Source organism: Chroicocephalus ridibundus, chromosome 3, assembly GCF_963924245.1.
Source record: "Chroicocephalus ridibundus chromosome 3, bChrRid1.1, whole genome shotgun sequence".
NCBI lineage: Eukaryota > Metazoa > Chordata > Aves > Charadriiformes > Laridae > Chroicocephalus > Chroicocephalus ridibundus.
In genome coordinates this window covers 46,563,559-46,575,762 of record NC_086286.1, presented here as the reverse complement: position 1 = coordinate 46,575,762, position 12,204 = coordinate 46,563,559, and the positions used below count along the sequence as shown (strand labels likewise).

At 37.8% G+C, this 12,204-nt stretch overlaps 1 protein-coding gene across 8 annotated transcripts in view; it reads left to right on the top strand.

The window, feature by feature from the left end:
- The window catches only part of TBCE (tubulin folding cofactor E), a 52,737-nt gene extending 40,821 nt beyond the window's left edge, over positions 1–11,916 (top strand). For 7 of the 8 annotated variants that reach the window (XM_063328992.1, XM_063328993.1, XM_063328989.1 and 4 more), the window contains exons 7-17: positions 1,687–1,789; positions 4,897–4,973; positions 5,236–5,331; positions 6,537–6,601; positions 6,692–6,756; positions 7,231–7,383; positions 8,116–8,269; positions 8,863–8,931; positions 10,005–10,064; positions 11,436–11,527; positions 11,778–11,916. In XM_063328992.1, coding sequence (XP_063185062.1) covers positions 1,687–1,789; positions 4,897–4,973; positions 5,236–5,331; positions 6,537–6,601; positions 6,692–6,756; positions 7,231–7,383; positions 8,116–8,269; positions 8,863–8,931; positions 10,005–10,064; positions 11,436–11,527; positions 11,778–11,870 — 1,027 coding nt within the window. In that variant the 3' untranslated portion in view covers positions 11,871–11,916. The remainder of the gene's footprint in view (positions 1–1,686; positions 1,790–4,896; positions 4,974–5,235; positions 5,332–6,536; positions 6,602–6,691; positions 6,757–7,230; positions 7,384–8,115; positions 8,270–8,862; positions 8,932–10,004; positions 10,065–11,435; positions 11,528–11,777) is intronic. The other variant, XM_063328994.1, reaches the window with a different exon arrangement.
- Positions 11,917–12,204: the final 288 nt, after the last annotated feature.

Genomic DNA, 12,204 nt, shown 5'->3' with positions numbered 1-12,204 from the left:
CCTGAAATGATGCTGATAAGAATTGTGGATCGTGGTGACAAATCTAGGGGAAAATCTCTTGTACAGTGATGACATTGGAAAAGGAGGGAGGACGTTGTTACATAAAGCTGCAATTCCATCAAAACAAGAAATAATTCACAAAATAATTTCGAAATAAAGAACATTTCTAGTACACAGCTATACACTGTAGCTGGCACATGTCAGAATAATTTTCTGGTGTGAACTAACACCATGGATTAAAGTTCGTAAATAGGTAGCAGCCTAAACCACTAATTTTGAGAAGTTAATGTTATAGCTGCAACTTTAGGAAGTTTATTTTATTGTCAAGGTTAACACCTTGACTGCTGTCTGTTTAAGCAGATTTGTTCAGCTGTTTTGGAAGTCATACTAGTCATTGAAGATAGCAGCAGGGCAATAGGACTGAAGGTAGAAACCCAAAATACAGCTTTTTGTTTGTTTGTTTTTTAAAGTCTTGGACATCTGTGCTGAGATTAGCAGCTTCCAAAGCCTTCGTTGTACAGTACACACAATATAGCTACAACAATTGAAAGTGATGTAAGCTAAATTGAAATAAATACCAAGTTAATTTAGTAACAAAGTGACCCCAGTTTTTGTATTTGTTCTTATAGTTAACGTGACAAAAATGCATTTTTTAAATAGCTGTAGGTGTTCCATTTTCTTCAATATTTAGCACTGAACAGCCGTTTGCAACCTGGGTGCTATTTGTAAATCTAACTTTGTCTAGAGCATATGTTGTCATGATTTATTATCAGAATGCATGAAAACACAGAGAATTTATTTTAATTGACCTAGAATATTTTTTTTCAGTTTTTCATTGTTGAGAAGTGTAGTCTAGACTGAAGGGTTTTCAGAAGTTATTTGTGATAAAATTGGAAAGCAAAATGGGATTGATGTTGGAATCTGACACTTATGACTACAAACTGAAATAGTCTGAATTCATTTTTTATTGTTTTGACCTTCTGTTTACTTTAAAAAAGAAAGGCATTAGCAGCTAAGTCTGTTACTGAATTTTTTGTGCAAGGAAACTTGGAAGAGGAATGAAAGTGATTAGCCATCCAGCAGCTTTCGAAGAGCTTGTTTAAATGGGGAAATTTAACCCCTAAGTATGTAAGTGAAACTACACTGAGAAATATATGCAGGTTGATCATACCTTAGGAGAGAAATAAACACTTTTGTTTGGGGGTGAGTAATGAAAACTAATTTGAAGACTGCAGATTTGAGAATCTTTTAACTATTTTATAGTGATATTTTGCTATTGAGAGTGGAATTTACATCCTTTTGCTTTAGTGGGGTCTGGATAGTCATGTAGGCTCTTTCTTTATTTCCAATCAACACTAAGGAGTTTAAGCCCAAAATCTGACTTTGTTTCATTTAATATTAATGAAAATCATTCTTTTCATATTCAAAACTTAGGGGAATAAAAGGGAGGAAGGAAGCCACAGATGAATAAATACGCATTAATGAAATAGGAAAGTAAATTCAGAAAGAGTACGTTTGAACATAACTAGAAGGATATTTTATAATATTTTAAAATATGTGATACCTTGGCAGTGACTTTTTAAATTTTTTTGTGCAAATTGGTTTTGTCTTTAATACATAATTTCAAATTAGTGACTTAAATAAATGCAATTTTTCATTATGCTAATAATTATTCTTTTTACACAGTGAAAACAAAATGAAATTTCCGTCTACATCAACTTCTGTATCCGGTGCATTTTCAAAATTGAGGATTCTGGCACTTAATCAAACTGAGATAACGTGGGCAGAGGTAATAGCCTTTCCTGGTTTTGTTTTTATTTATATTGTTAGGTTTTTGAGGCAAGTAAAGCACAATAAACATTTATGCATTATATTATTCTACTGAAATGTAATTATCCTTAGAAAAGGTGCTGTGGTGTAACTGTGTTAATTGTTTAGTAACTAACGCAGTCCTACATAATGTAGGAAGTTCCATTGGCCCAGGAGTCTAATAAGAAACATTTAACTTCATCTACATCTGTAAATTATCAAGTGAAGATGAAGCAGCTGGAGTATAATAGAAGTTCTTTCCTTAGTATAGTATATGCATATATCTAAATACATCTGAGATTTCTATTAATATATCAGTAAAAGAGCTTATTACTGTATAATTGTCAATTAATATTCAAAATATAACATAAAATCTTCAAGGGGGAAACATGTCCTGTGAAATATCTTACAGTTAGAAGCCATTGACTTAGAAATGGAATTCATGCATTTGAGAGTAATGAATTCACATTTATGGCTCCAAAAACATTTTTTCTTATTCAGCATTTAGATCATAGCATTATATTTGTCATTCTGTTTTCAAACTAAGATCTTATATTCATAAAATAATCTACTATTGTACAGGGTGAAAGAAAAATCTGGGTTAGAACAGAGGTGCAGGGTCATGTTTCTGACGCTGGCCAAGTAGCAGGTAGTTAGGAAAAATTCTAGGCAAAAGGCAGGCATATGGTAAGAGCATATGGTATAGAGTAATCTGGAATTCTGGGGCTTCCTGAGCTGGAGACTACATATCTGCATTTAATTAATCTTCGTGGATTTTTTGTTTCATGATTTATCTAACTGTATTAAGAACCCATGTGAAAAATTTTATATCGTCATCTTTTAACATCAGTTTAATTATGTGCTGTATGAAAAGATACCCTTTTTGGTTTTGATCTTGCTGCCTGATAATTTCATTTAATAATTCCCAATATTTTATATGCAAGTAACTGAGAACAGCTATTCTCTGTTTCATAGCTTTGATGATTCTTGTTAAGCTTCTTTGTGCCTTTCCCATGTATATTATTTGCTTCCTGGGATAAAGAGACTGAAAACAGAGGAACGTCAGGGACTTAGATGGTGACAGTTGTTTCTTGTTGTCTTTATTTCTTTTGCAATAGGTCTTGGACTTACATTTTTCTCTTTTGATCAGCAGTGGCTACTCCACTGGCTATTCCTCCCAGCCTCCCCACCAGCTATCCCCAACAAGCCCCCGGCCTTTCCTTAGTGTTAATTCGGTGTCAGATCTGTGAATTTTTGTTTCTGTATGGAAGCTGGTTTAAGTGATAGTTAAAAATTCGGCAATTTGAGTTTCTCATAATTGTTCTGTGACTGGCATTTGGTTTGGCAATTTTCCAGTCATTTGGTCAGTCTGTTGCAAAGTCATCTCATGCTTCAGTTTTGTGCAGGTTTTTTTCTTCCATCCATCACAACGCAGGGCTTTTGTGGGGGAATCCCCCAAAGGTTCTCTGTAGTGAAGGTGCACCTAATTTCTCTTGACTCTGCAGCCTTCTTTTCATGCTTCCTCATCGCTAATAGATAAACTATTTTGGTCTTTCTTGTTGACATAGGGAAACAGTATACAAATTAAAGAGAGAAAATATTGGTGTTTCCCACTGGTGCTCTGGAGCAGGAAAAGTTGTTACATCTGAGTTTGTATGTTTCCCTGTGTTCCGGATATGGCAGCAGGGTGATGTTTCATATTTTTGGGTGTGAAGCAGTTGAGCCCCAAATCATATGCCGCTACTTGAAGAGATCTCAGTGTTAATATTTCGTATTGTATATATAATGAAACAGTTATGTATACATCCAGCTGTATAACTTCATACAGCTGTAACAGAGAGAATGAAGAATAGTTGATGAAAGGAGGCTTTTTGGTGTCTAGGAGAGTGGATATTTATAGGAGAATCAGTTAGCTGTATACATAACCAATTGAATTTGATTGTGCAGATCTCTGAACTTTACTGCTTTGTAACCTTTATAACCTCCTGTAAAAACAAACTTTTGGGCCATTACGCTGTGCGGGCATATGTCTGTGCTCTTGCATCTCAAAAACTTTGAATCCACTAACCAATTTCAGACGCGTTTTGAAAAGAGGTGGGGCCTTAAAAATAATGTATTACCTACGAGTTCCAAGAAAATAGGAATGTAGGTGGAGGAAAGAGGCCCTCTAAGTTTCGTAACCAAGGAAGGAGTAGCAGGATGAGCTCACGCTTAATTTAACTCTGGAGAATACACACAAGAAAAACCTCAGCAAAAAAAATAAATTGCGACTCACAGGCACAAAGCTGTAGAAAACCAGTCAGTTCCAGTGCTTATGGAACTCTGTCTGCTAGAACTGCAAAGTTTTTGACACTGTCACAATTGCAAAACTGGGGTTTATGCCAGCAATTTCTATCGCTTTGTAATAAGCGTCTATTTTTAAAAGTTATCTGCTATAGATGTTTGCAAAAAATAAATCTTTATAAAGTAAAAGAATATTTTTTAATGTAATTTCAGGACATAAGATTTAGAACAAATGGATCTTTGTTTGATTTGTAGCCTTTTTGAATTAATTTCTTTTCTTTAGAGTACTTGAAAACTTCAGGATATGTGCTGACTTAATGCAATTCTAAGTTTTTAGTGGTTTCATGTGCTGGCACAGTCCCATGACAAAGAAGTCTTCAAGCTCTGATAAATTAAGACATTTAAAAAGTCTGTCAGACCTGATGACATGTGCAGTAGTTCTAGAACTTCAGCAGTCGAGTATATCCTGCCATTTCCTTACCTCATTGTAGGGAAAATCTGATCTCTCCCAACCTTATTGAATAAAATAAACTCAGTTTCCAGGTCACCCAGTCTGAGGTCTGGCAGCTCCCAGCCTCAAGCCTGGACCTCAGTTCCCCTCTGATGTCATCTGTGCTGGTAGATCCAGACACAGGAAAGAGCCAGCTGGAAGAAAGGGAGGGCCAGGCAATCCGTAATACTTGTTTCTCTGTTTTTGGGACCTATGGCTTGTTCTAAACACGTTCTGAGGAAATCTGCATAAAGTATAATTTCTGGAATAGTTTATCCCAACTTTTGTTATATTAAATGAAGTTTTGCCCTTAGGTTCTTCTTTGTGCTCCAGGATGGCCAGCACTTGAAGAATTGTACCTTACTTCTAATAATATTACAGTTTTGGAAAGGTAAGAGGAGTAACATAAGTCAGTCGCGTGTGACTGATGCACTGCAAAGTTATATAGCAGATAAAGTTACGTTCCTGTAACGTTTACATCACCATGCCATAATTGTAAAATAAATGATGCAAACTTCACGTGATGTACTTCACAACATTTATAAATGTACACAATTATTTGCATGCAGTTTTATACTTAGAAAATTAGTGTTTTCATTAACAAATAACTTTAAATGTTCTGTGTTTGTGTTTGTTTCTTCCCAATGTGTCAGGCCTGATAATGTCCTGCAGACCCTGAAGCTGTTAGACCTTTCAGACAACCAGTTACTGGATGGAAATCAGCTGCATCTAATAGCACATCTCCCCAGGTAGCCGTTAAACAAATTTGATGGGAATTCTTTGTCCTGGATATTCATCTCCCTAGTCTTTGTTGACTGAAATATGATGGTATTGGATGTTGCATGGAAGATTTGTGGTATCTTGAAATAGAGGCATTTTGCCCTCTTCAGGAGAGAAACTGAATCATTTAATTGAGCTATTTCAGTATAATCTTATTTTTGTTGTATAGTAACACATTCTTAAGCTGTATGTTACTAGGTTTTCATTATATAGTTATGAAACGAAAGTGATTTATCACATTACGAAGTTCTTTATATATTAGTATGCACAGGGTTTTATCCGAGGTGACAGGACTGTAGTTTGTGTGGAGTGGCAAAGCAAAGGAGCTATGGAAGTGGTTTCTTAGGAACAGTTTTCTGACCATGACAGTGTAATGCAGGTTCCTCAGTAGCTGCACAGCCAGCTCGGGATCGCTGGAGCCTGCAGAGAGCTGTTGGGGGCAGTTTGTCGGAAGGTGTTACTCCTGAGGCTGACACACTAAAGATCGCTGGTGATGGACGCTTGCCATGAGCACTTTACACACCCGTGCCACCTGCTTACTTGTCCTTTGTAAAGAGAGCAAAACAAAGAGGGGTTGGAGGGAGGTAAAAAAGGGTGGTGATGATTCTTCCATGTCTCTCTCATCTGCACTTGATTAATGGCTTGATTAACACAGATTCGTCTGGTTTACTGCACTCTCAATAGCAACGTCTTTATGGTAGTTACAGGCCTGAGCTGTGACTCCTTGCTTTGGCGTCACCATCCAGGGAAAGGAGGTGTGTGTTCCTTAAGCTCTTCAATTACAGCGACTGGAAAACTGTGGGACTAATACAATAGTTTTGCTAATTTGTCAAATTATTATCTTGCACTCTACACCAAAATAGCAGCCATGATTTTAAATAGCCACAAGCTATTTAAAAAAATAATTTGGAAAATCACACCATTTAAATCCAGGAGCCATTCTGAAAACTTGAAATTATTGCACTTATTCTCTGAAAAGCTTATTCCTTGAACACTCTGCTGAAGTCTGGGTACTGTCTGTGAAGTTGCTGTTCATTTGTCAGTGATCATACATCATGTCAAAAGTTCACTAGATCTTTGTTTAAAAAAAAATTGAGGTAGCTTTGGGACAATATTTCTTTACGAAAAACTTTGCATGCCATGTACAGTAATCATCATATCGATTAAATTTCAGATTAGAACAGCTAATACTTAGAAACACTGGAATATCTTCTATACACTTTCCCGATGCTGGATTTGGTATGTAAAAGAAGTAATGTATTTATAGCTTTATAATTCTGTTTGTTTAAAGTTTTCACTATTGTCTTGTAAATGTACTCTTTTTCCTAGGATGCAAGACTAAAATGTTTCCTTCACTAAAACGCCTTGCAATAAATGACAATAAAATATCCCAGGTAGGTTTGACTGTGGTAGTTCCACATTTTGTAAATACACGTATCTTTGTTTAAGAGTAACTTGCACTTCGCTTTTTTGAAACTTCTTTGATTGTACGTGTAAGATCCTGAGGCAACTATTGAATACTTTGATCAACACAGAGGCATAATTTAAAAACATTTCTTAGTGCCTCACTTAAACATGTTTACAGTAGCTAGTCATATCCCTCTGCTACCTCATTCCTCTCGCAGAATTCTAATGATCTAAAATGCTGAGTAGTTCCTCATTTGTTTGTTGGGGTTTTTTTAATTTACTTAAATGTAATGCATTTTTTTTCCTTAGCTAGATGAACAGGATGAAAGCACTTGGTTCTGCCGTCCAAAAGAATAGTTTCAGTCATGGTCACTGTACAGGAAAAGTCAATCTTACTGTGTATTGTTCTGAAATGAAGTAAGTTTTATGTTTCCTCTAAAGACTGTTCCCTTCCATTTCAGTGGTCATCTATCAATGAGCTTGATAAACTGCCAAGTTTGCGGTCACTGCAGTGTCACAACAACCCTTTCATGGACACAGAGAAGAACCCAGAGACCCTGAGACAGCTAATTATTGCCAAGATAAGTCAACTGGAGGTTTTGAACAAGTCTGAGGTACGTGATATTTCAACAAATTGCATGAATCTGGGGAAAACGCTTAAATCGTTGCCTGAGGAATTGTTTTCAATTTCTTTTAAGATTCGTGTTAGTTTGGGTGTAGGAAAAATAAAGTGCCGACTATTGTATCACCTGGTCACTGGGGTACTCAGTAGGGCGACAAGATCCTGCCCTGTTTGTGAAGGCTGCGAGCTCACCAGGGACTAGGGCAAGATGGAGCAATGGTGGTTTTTTTCCAAGTGCCTGAGACACGTTGAAGTTGCAGGACTGTTAATGAAAACCATACTCTGGCCAAAAATAAAGAAAAGGCAGCATAGTTGTATCTGTTTCAGTGACAGTAATGCAGGCATTAACCTTCTGTAATAGGAAAATAGCATTATCTAAACCAAATCAAACTTTCAGCAAATGTTTATCATAAAAGAGAGCAGAAGCAGCACGTGTTCCATAGCTACAAAAAAAACATCCTCACGTCATCATATACAGTAATGTCTTTGCTTAGATATTCATTTATGGATCAGTCAGTACCTGGAAGTAGGGGTTGCAAGATTCTTAATAGCTTTATAATGTACTAAATATATGGATTAGTCAGTACTTGGACATAGGGTTTGTAAGATTCTTGGTAGCATTAAAACATACTGAAGTAAAAGCAAGGAGGCAGTGTCGTTAATTAGATTTTCTTCTCTGGAAAGTTGTGTAATTATATTATGTGCCATTTCTGTGTCAGTACAGATCCTTCCTGCTGAAAGAAAAGGAGCAGAGCTTGATTATCGAAAAATATTTGGAAATGACTGGTTAGCAGCTGGTGGGAATTGGAACCCAGAGAAGAACAAACCAAGTGAAGAATTTCTTGCTGCCCATCCCAGATACCCATCGCTTTGTCTTAGTAAGTACACGTATGGTAAAATTAGCATTTCCCCACTTCTGGCATTGTGGTAGCACTGGTTCAGTCTCTCTTCAGTTTCCCCTTCCCCTTGATGCTTTTTCCATGTGCTTCTCCTGCCTTAGGAGAGCCCACACGTTGGCAGAGCAAGCGGCTTTTCCTTCTGCAGGGCATCTGCATAGTACTGCGCCCTTCCAGGCACCGCTGCTTCAGGAGCTTGGGCTCATTGCCTCAGGGATGACCCCCAGGGGCATCTGCCCCATAACCCTACTGGTGAGCGGGCAGCAGCTTCTCCAACGGGGGCTTTTTTAAAGGGGGAACGTCGAGCAGCGCCTCCATGTGCCTGTCACCTACTCCACCCCATCCCTGCGTGGGGTGCCTGCGCACCCTCCAAAATGCTCTAGCAGTTGCTCGAGGCTCACGTCTGCAGCACTTAGGGTTGCAGGAGCCTACCGCCTTCTATGCTCAGTGGCCTAGCTGCCCAGGGAACTGAGGCAGCAGGCTTGGACCTCATCCAACACCACAGTGCGCTCAGGGCTACCGCTGAGTTTTAGTCTTTGAAGGGTTCACGGCTACATGCCCTTTCCTTCACACAGAATATGGGGCACCTGAAGAAGGAGAACTGAAGGGACGACAGCCTTTGACTCTGAAAAATCAGCTTCTGAGTAAGGGGCCAGAAATGGTCAAAATTTTTCCTTCTGCATTTAAAATGTTTTATGAGCATAGTGTTTCCTGGGTGTTTATGGAGAACAGAAGGTTCAAAAGCCTTTGAGACATCACAGAGTTCCAGCTTGTAATTCTGTGTCTCTGACCTGTGTGTATCAATGAGTTTGACCAGATACCTGCTTCTGCATACTCTTATCTCCTCCCCCCCTCAACCCACGCAGAATGATTTTCTTCATAAAGACTTAATGGAGAATAGAGGTAATCAGTACTCCATTCTGACACTGTGAATGGCTTCTCTACAGAAGACATTTGAGATTTTAACCATAATAGCTGCACTGTTTTCAGATTTATTTATTTTTTTTTAGTAGCTGCTTAACTTTAGGACAGTCACAACTATGGGTAGCTTTGGTATTTGGGCCTGTCTACATATTTAAAGTAGGTTACAGTGCAGCCTTACAGTTGATTTGTTTCCCAGTTGATAGAAGAATTGAACCTTTTCTTACTCTAAGAGCAAAAGAGTATTTTAAGGCATTACATTGTAATGCATTTAGGTGGAAGACTAAATAGAACAAAATCTAGTTGGCTAGATGTAATAGAAACCTTTTTTAAGATGAGTCTTGTAACCTCTGTAAAAGAATTAGGCTAATAACTTCCTTAAAATGTGCTTTTGAGCCATTGAGGGTCAAAAACCTGCTTTAAACTGAGTAAGCAGTTTCCATTCTACTGTAGGTTATTTTAAAAAGTTAACTAGAAATTAAGTGTTTTTAAGTAAATGCTCCTTTTGACCAAACAAAGGTGTTAAGAATTAGGGAGTCACTTTTAAAATATTTCCCCTAATTTACCAAAGATGAATAAAAACTTGATTATTTTAATAAAATTACCTTTAATTTTGCAGAGGATGACTAAATGCTATCTTAACTGCCCAGATACAGGCTATTATCCTAACTTTTGCAGAAGATCAGGCTGAGCTAGGGGAAACAACCTATAACAGAAACAGACTAGCAAGACTCCGTGCTCCTGGCGGGACAGGGTTTAACCTTCATTCACTAATGCCTCCCCCTTCTTCCTTAAGCTTTGACAATTAAATGTCCCGAGAACCCTGAACAGAAGCCCGTAGAGAAAAAGCTACCAGGTAAGAAGTCTTGGCTTGTGTTTAAGCAGTTGATTTGTAGCTCCTTTTCAAATAACTGTATTAAAGAACAGCAGTTGCCTCTGGCTTTGTCAGCTCCTGAAGATTCTCCCCTGAAGACTATCATATAAAGAAATGACAAAGGTAGAAATTGTTTGAAGTCGTCATTATTTTTCTGATCTTCGTACTTACTTTCAGTCCAGCTTGAAGATTAAAAGTTGATGCTTGTCTTATGCTGTGTCTCTGCTGCTGGTTTCAAGCTTAATGTGTCTGAGGCAATCAAAGGCTAATTAACTGGTATGAAATCTAGTGGATGTGTTACCCAAATAACAAGAACGTGAAGTTGTAAGAGCCAACTACAAAAGCTCATCAATATCTGCAGTTCTAGATATTGAGGTCTAGTATCTAATACGTTAAGTTAGAAATCTAATTCTGACCTGTATCAAGTTAGTCTTTTGAAGTTTTAGTGCCTGTAGTGAGACCAGAATTAATAGACTTTGTTCTAAATCAAACTGATGTTTTGGAAGGATGTGTCAGAATGGATTCTAAGAGAAAAGACTTACTCAAGCTTTATTCTAAAATAAAAATCACATTTATTATCACAAGTTGCATAAAATCAGATAGATACAGCTTTTACAAAAATGTTTGATAGAAAAATATTTGTCTAAGTACAATGTGTGGTATTACAGGAATAACTCACTATTGCTGTGCCTTTAGATAAAGCTTCAAAAGAAGTGAAAGTTCAACCAAAATATCGAGTATATCTATTGCAAACACCGGTATCACCCCTGGAACAAACTACATTTACTCATTCAAGATCCATTACAAAAAATATCCCTTCGTGTAACTGACTTCATAATATAAACCACTCGACAACTCTGCTGGCAGTTTGGTTGGGACTAGTGCCATTCTTAGAAACGGTATTATGTTAACTAGTTCCACCCTAACATTCATTTATTTGTGCCGGGAAAGCCAATTTCTGGTAATGAAAACTTCGAGGGACAGTCGCCAGATGCAAGTAGTCAGAACCTGACTGGTATGTGTCCCAAAGGTCACTTAGTTTAGCACATAGTAAATACAAACTCAAGAAAGGTAAATTATGAAGCCGTAACACTTTAATTTGGTATGTGGGATCAAAGCGCTTAAACCCTAGTAGCATATCCTGTCCTAGCCACCAGAGATTAAACCATTTTCAATTTGCTATTAGCAGTTATGGTTTCAGGTACAGAAGACATTATTGCAGTGTTAGAACTGAAGCAGCAATACAGCCTTTCACTGTTGCTCTAAGCAAGTATAGTGGAAACACTAGTACTCCGCTACAGCTCAGTAGTAGCAGCATTTTTCTAATAACTTTTCTTTCTCTCCCCTTGACAGAGTCTATGACTATTCAGAGGGTCAAAGGATTGCTGTATCGCCTACTTAAAATTCCTGGTTCAGAACTGAAACTGTCCTACGAAAGTTCCAAAGTGAGTTAAAAATGGGTAATTCAACAATAAAATACTGCATACTGCTAGAGGTCAGTCGCTCGTTCTAAAATCCTACCTAATGAAATTGATTTCACTCAAGGAGGGCAGTCTTCATGCTGTAATTTAGGACCTAATTGCATTTCTCTAATATGGCAGATCCTCCCCGACTGCAGCTGCCTGATCTGTATTTGGTTTACATGAACAGATTTCAGTTTAAGTCTGATCAGTTTTTTTTCCTTTCTTATTCTAGCTGGAAGGAAAAGAAGTTGAACTAGACAACGACTTAAAGCCTTTGCAGTTTTACTCAATAGAAAATGGAGACTGTGTGTTAGTACGGTGGTAAGAAGGGACTCTCTTGATAGACTGAAGGAAAAGCCAACCCTGGAACTGCAGAAGAGTTACAGGCTGCCCACAGACAGTACGGACTGTGCCTGAACGCACGTATGGGAGAATGCGAATTTCATACGGGGCACCAGAGGGCTACACAACAATACTTTCAGCTCCTACGCTTAATCGTCAGTCTCCATGAAAGCGTTTGCTTTTGGCTGAATTGTCTTACTTGAGAGATACCAAATAGTGCTTAAATGCTTCATTTAATAAAACTGAAGGTAAGCCTTTTGCCGAGATTTCATACTACCTTCCCACTGCAGTGGTGAGAATTTGTTTTACCGCACTGA